The sequence below is a fragment of the Capsicum annuum genome, chromosome 8 (assembly GCF_002878395.1).
Source record: "Capsicum annuum cultivar UCD-10X-F1 chromosome 8, UCD10Xv1.1, whole genome shotgun sequence".
Taxonomy (NCBI): Eukaryota; Viridiplantae; Streptophyta; class Magnoliopsida; order Solanales; family Solanaceae; genus Capsicum; species Capsicum annuum.
In genome coordinates, this window is record NC_061118.1 from 163,195,559 (window position 1) to 163,201,616 (window position 6,058).

The 6,058-nt window shown below is 35.4% G+C and overlaps 2 protein-coding genes across 3 annotated transcripts in view; one reads left to right on the forward strand and one right to left on the reverse strand.

Moving 5' to 3' along the window:
* The first annotated feature begins 772 nt into the window (after positions 1-772).
* Positions 773-5,234, forward strand: LOC107840122 (soluble inorganic pyrophosphatase 6, chloroplastic). Its single transcript, XM_016683859.2, has 6 exons — positions 773-1,156; positions 1,601-1,761; positions 2,075-2,175; positions 2,312-2,493; positions 4,111-4,209; positions 4,885-5,234. Exons 1-6 carry the CDS (start codon positions 920-922, stop codon positions 4,975-4,977), a joined length of 873 nt encoding a protein of 290 aa, XP_016539345.2. The 5' UTR covers positions 773-919; the 3' UTR covers positions 4,978-5,234.
* A 645-nt stretch (positions 5,235-5,879) lies between these two features.
* LOC107840124 (probable sphingolipid transporter spinster homolog 2) overlaps positions 5,880-6,058 on the reverse strand; it is a 17,418-nt gene continuing 17,239 nt past the window's right edge. For both annotated transcript variants that reach the window (XR_007043713.1, XR_007043714.1), the window contains one exon: positions 5,880-6,054. The gene's annotated coding sequence lies outside the window, so the exon portion shown is untranslated. The remainder of the gene's footprint in view (positions 6,055-6,058) is intronic.

Sequence of the window (6,058 nt, forward strand, 5' to 3'; positions counted from 1 at the left end):
TTTTTCTTAATTTGTTAAAAGTGAAAACTTATTTTGAAATAGTACGTAAATACTAATTGTAATATTTATTTCAATTTAATTGTCTTATTTATTAAATTAAGAGGATTTTATAGATTCTTTCAATATTACATCTATCATTAAATGATTATACAAAATGTATATACTCAATTTATATTTTAAAAGATAATTAATAAGGTTATTAATTTAATAAATATATTTATTAAGAAGAGTGGCAAGTGCAAACTATTTTGAAACAAAGATAGCACTCTGTCCGTCTTATTTTATGTGTGTCCATTCTTTTGATCCATCTCGAAAAAATCATCTTTCCTTATTTAATTATTTAATGACATCATTCTCATTTTATTCTTATTAGGTTTCACTTAACAAGGAAGTACTTCTCTCTCATTTTACTCATTCCAAATTTTTTAATTTGATTTCTCATTTTATTTGTTATTTTTCATTAATCAAGACAAGACAATTTCTCTTTCCTTTTTACCCTTAGTATGAATTGTTTTGTGTCCAAACTAAAATGTAAAAATCATTTAATAGGGGTACTATGGTAAAAGTAGTTATGTTATTAATTGTTTTTTTTAATTAATGTGCAATGTCAAATTAAAATGAGTAAAATGGAATGGAGGGAGTACAACTAAAAATTATACACTTCAAGAGGATAATTTTGTAAAATTATTTATTTTTTAAATTTCATGTCAAATCAAATTACGACACATAAAATGGATTGAGGGAATATATTACTTTAATAATAAATTATCATAAGGTGAACAATGAGACCATACCATTTGTATATATGTGGTTGGAAGTTAGGCAGTGATAGGCTGATAACGGCAGCACTAGCTACTAATTTCACTGTACTTCATCTTGCACTTCCGGGACTAGTGAACACTCTCCACCTAAAACAGCAATGGCGGCGGCACGAGTCATGGTATCAGCCAGCAACACTTTAACCGCTTCGCTCCTATCGAAAGGTCCCTTGCGAAGGCCCAATAGTTTCACTCTTTCCTTCAAAAACGGAACGGCGCAAAAGAGGCGTATTTTCACTTGCAGTGCAATCTATAATCCCCAGGTTCAGGCTAAAGAAGAAGGACAGCCCGAAACCCTAGATTACCGCGTGTTTTTCACCGATAATTCCGGCAGAAAGGTAAATACTTTTCTCTGTTATGCCTCAATTCAAATTGATCGATTGATATATTGATGATGGAATGCATAATTGCGAGACTTGTTATACATGAAATCTGTTCAGAGAGACTTCTCCACATTTTGTGGTTTAACGATGACCCGGATAAGGGAAGTCAGAGATGAAATCACTTTAAAATAAGGAATTGATTGAAGCTGTGAAGATTAATAGAGCGGGACGGCATTTTTATACTGTTGTATTTCTTGACTTTTAGTGGACGTTTGGCCATATTTTATTGTGAAATTTGAAAATTCATGGCCAAATGCCCCCCCTTAATCCAATGTGAACCTATTTCATCTTTGTTGGCGTTTACTTATCGAATGAACAGATCTTTTGGTATGCTAGGTACAGTAGTTACAACTTATTATATCATGTCTTCTTCAAAAATCATGTCTTTGTAATGTGCAGATATCCCCCTGGCATGACATACCACTGCATTTGGGAGATGGCGTTTTCAATTTTGTTGTTGAGATCCCCAAAGAATCAAGCGCAAAGATGGAAGTTGCTACAGATGAGCAACACACTCCAATTAAACAAGACACGAAGAAGGGGAAACTTCGATACTATCCGTAAGCCTATGATGCCACTTTTCAACATTCTTTTAGTATGTTATATTCACAGACGTAATTGTCTTCTTGTTTCCTACCCATTCCACTTTTAGTTGGGGTGGGATTTTGACCCATTGTCATTTGCATGTAATTGTCTTTATGAGTTAACTGCAGCTTTATGCGGGTCAATACGTTACATATGTTTTTTGTTTAGCAACTACGGACCCACTCCTCAATCTTAGACTGATAAGACATGTACATCACTGACATTTTGTCATCATAGCTGCATGGAGTTGTCTGGTTTGACCTTATGCATTTCTTGTGCAACTCTCAGATACAATATTAACTGGAACTATGGATTGCTTCCTCAAACATGGGAAGACCCTTCTTTCGCGAACTCTGAAGTTGAGGGGGCATTTGGTGATAATGACCCTGGTATGGTTCTATAATTCTAAATAGTTAACAACTTTCTTCTGGTCCATCTATCGAAACAAAAAGAATAGAAAAACTGTGGTGTTAAAGATTGTCTTAACTGATTGAAGCTCTCTATGTTTTTCTTTTTCATTTGCAGTTGATGTTGTTGAGATTGGGGAAAACCGTGGCAAAATTGGCCAGGTTCTGAAGGTCAAACCTTTAGCTGCTCTGGCAATGATTGATGAAGGAGAACTTGACTGGAAAATAGTTGCTATTTCACTAGACGATCCAAGAGCATCACTTGTTAATGATGTTGATGATGTAGAGAAACATTTCCCGGTATGTTTGAAGGGCAACCGCATTGCTATTTTTTTGGACTCTCCTTTCTCTTCCACTGCTTATGCTGGTGCAGCACGTTTATGCATTATTCTCTAGCTCTATCTCTCGCTTTCTTTGTTGTGCAGATATGCCTCTTCTGTTAAAGATAGTTGTCTTGGAATCTCCTTTTCGATTTCATTTACCTCAGACTTGTTTTGCAATGTCTTTATGGTTAGTTTATCATTTTTTTAATGAAGAGTCTGGTTAATTTTTCACAAGAACCAGCTCTAGAGCTTGAAGTCTTGACCAGTGATCATTGCCTAGGAACAGCAATAGAAATAACAGAAAGAAGACTATATGAGTGATCTTGATTTTTTTAAATTAGCTGCGTACTTTGTTGGAATGGAAGATGTTAAAGAAAGTTAGCAGTATTCAAGGTTATCTATGCAAAGCTATACAAAAACATTTAATTTATGATGATAATGGGAGGCAATAAATGCTGACAAGAAGATCCCAATGAGTGGGAATGGCTGTTATAGGATATGGCTTCCCTATCAACTGTTGGTTCCACTGAATAAGAGAGAGCAGAGGCATGCAAAATACTATATATATGTGAATCTTGCTTTTGTTTCCTACAAACAAATAGCAACATTGGTATAAGTTGCTTCATGGAGACAAAATCACTGGTATAAGGAGTGCATGTTCCCGTATTCTTTTTAGTCTCATTTTTTTATATGATAGAGAAAAGGCACAAGTACCCTCTTAAACTATACCCGAAATTGCCATGACACACATAAACTTTACGGGGGTCCTATTATCCCCTAAACTTATTTTTCTATATTTTTATGCTCCTTTTGTGCTGACATGGCTGCCAACTCAGCACAAAAATATTCTGCTACTTGGCAGCCACATCAGCAAAAAGAAGTAGAAAAATACAAAAAAAAATAATTTAGGGAGGTAATAGGACCCGTGACAAGTTTAGGCGTACCATAGAAACTTCGGGTATAGTTTGAGGGGATACTTGTGACTTTTCTCTTATATGATACCTCTAACTGGTGATAGTCACCTTCCTGTTTGAATTAACAGCGTTGTCCCTAATCTCACTGTTTGACAAGTTGTCGAGATAAATTCCAAACTGGTAGTTTACTACTATAAATGTTTGGTGGATCCTATCCACTACTGAGTTAGATTCTTACTGTTAATATCGGTTTGCATGTAATGTATTTTTTAATGTCCTTGATTGTGGTACTATGGCATAGCGGTGATTCTACATACAGACTAATGGTCCACCTTAACCTGCTGAATCAAGTTCCTTGCTTTCTTGCTATTTAGAAGGAAGTAAATGCTCTTGAATGCTAACTGTACTAGAGAAGCAATCCTGTTTGAGAAACTGTGTTTTGAGTAATGCCGACAGACAGCATGATGTTGGTGTGGTTGAAATTCTGGCCTTTTGGTCACAGCATCTTAGCCTACTGATCTGAGCGAAGTCTTTTCCATTCAAACTTACGATTGTCGTCCTTTTTCTGCTAGCTGTAGTGGTAAATCGAATCAATCTGTGGATTTTATATTACACAAGCTCCTTATTACTTTCCTGTTAAGTTATCAATACTGACCAAATTAATTTTGTGAATTTTTCAGGGCACTCTCACAGCAATCAGGGACTGGTTTAGAGACTATAAGATACCTGATGGGAAACCTGCCAATAGGTTTGCTCTTGGCAACAAGCCAGCAAATAAGGTAATTGCTTTCATAGAAGATTTTGGTTAAATGTGGTTTCTTCGAAGATCCTTGTTTCTCTTCCCCTTAGTTATTGAAACATTATCCTTTCAGAAAGAGCTAACAAAAATTTTCAAACAGACGTGATAGTAACGTGTAGAGAATTGGTAATTGCTTGTTTTGCATGCCTCTTGTGTTATACTCCCTCCGTTCCATAATAAGTTAATTATTAGAGGCACACATGTTAAGGAAAAAAAGCAAAAACATAAATTTATCATGTTTTTTCATTTTTACCCTTTTCAAATTTCAAAACCTTAATAACGACGATACATTACTCTCAATACACATTTAATGGAGGGTAAATTTGAAAAAAAAATTCAACATCTACCTTGAATTGTGAACCATTCACTTGTTTTGAACACTAAAAAATACTCCAGCAATTCACTTATTGCGGAACAGTGGAGTATATAAAGATGACTCCACCCTCTCCTACACTGGTTTCATATATAGCTGCAAGAGCCTGCAATTGCTTTTGATTCAGTATGGCATATGTATAATAATTATATTGGTAATTGGTAACCCAGCTGACATTTCTCCAGGTCTCCTCCTATCGGATAAAGAGGTTTAGTCTTTGTATAACTGTTCTTCCTTGCTCTGCACGACCATGCTAATGATCTATTTACCTTGCACTGTCAGGATTATGCTCTTAAGGTTATTACAGAAACCAATGAATCTTGGGCAAAGTTGGTCAAGAGATCAATCGCTGCTGGTGAGCTTTCACTTGTATGAATGCCGATTAATAGAGAGCTTGAACCAGCTAGTGTTCCTGCTTGTAACCTAAACTAGGAGTGGCGAATGTCCCCAGAATTGTACTCTTCGCTTCTGAGGTGGAAGTCGATTCATATTCTTGTGATGTTTTTTTGCTCAAAATGTTACTGTTTTTCTATTTTTAATCATCCATAATTTTGCTCATGCAATAGCGCCTTTTTAAGTTATTCAGAACGAAAACAGGTGTATTGATATATGAATTGGTTTTTGTTCTCCAATTGCGTCAAGCTGAAAATCTTGAAAAGCCGGATGAAATTGGGTTTATCCTCCACTAACTAGCAAAAATTCATTAGTTTGGCTAACTCATTGTTAACCATTTAAGTGTCGTGTAGCGTCTTGCAATGTCTTATTATAATCAAGGCGAAGTCAAACAGTTGTCACAAATTTTCATTTAGACACTTTAATTGAGACTGTTACCTACTAGACACTTTATTTATATTCAAAATGTATGTATTTTACACCTAATGCATATGTGGCATAGAATGTGGTTTAAATTTGAAAGCGAGTGCCTGAGAAGCAGAAAAACAATTCATTTTCTCTCTCTTTTCCTATTTCTCCTTCCAAAAACTTCCCGCCATTATATTCTTTTTCATGACTACAGTACACTAGTCATCCTTAATGCTACTGCTAGAAATAGAGAAATAGAAAAGAGTCCTTGATCATAAAGACTTGGTTGGTACAAGAAAATTTAATGTGTTCTCCATTAAGAACAAAATCGATAAGAAGTCATCCTATCCCTTTTCCCCTACTACTTACCTAAGGAATTCATTTCACATGGTGAAATCATGCAAATGGACATAATATCGTGGTCCATTATGTAAGTATAAAAACATAATGCTGTAGCTAGATGATACTTATCAATATGAACAAATTCAACTTCTCTTGTATGGAGGGCGACATTATTTACGCAGAGATAAGAATCAAAGAATTTACATTTAGCCTTGGAGGACCGAGTTATTTTGGTACTTGTACCAATAGAAGGCGGCAGTTACAAAGGTGAAAAAGTAAAGGTGTGTGCAAACCGGGGCCAAAAGCAACCATT

Bases quoted from the DNA above. Each gene is read 5' to 3' on its own strand.
- LOC107840122 (XM_016683859.2), top strand. From the start codon at position 920: ATGGCGGCGGCACGAGTCATGGTATCAGCCAGCAACACTTTAACCGCT. The intron at 1,762-2,074 runs GTAAGCCTATGA...TGCAACTCTCAG, and splicing joins GGGAAACTTCGATACTATCC to ATACAATATTAACTGGAACT. The intron at 4,210-4,884 runs GTAATTGCTTTC...TTGCACTGTCAG, and splicing joins GCAACAAGCCAGCAAATAAG to GATTATGCTCTTAAGGTTAT.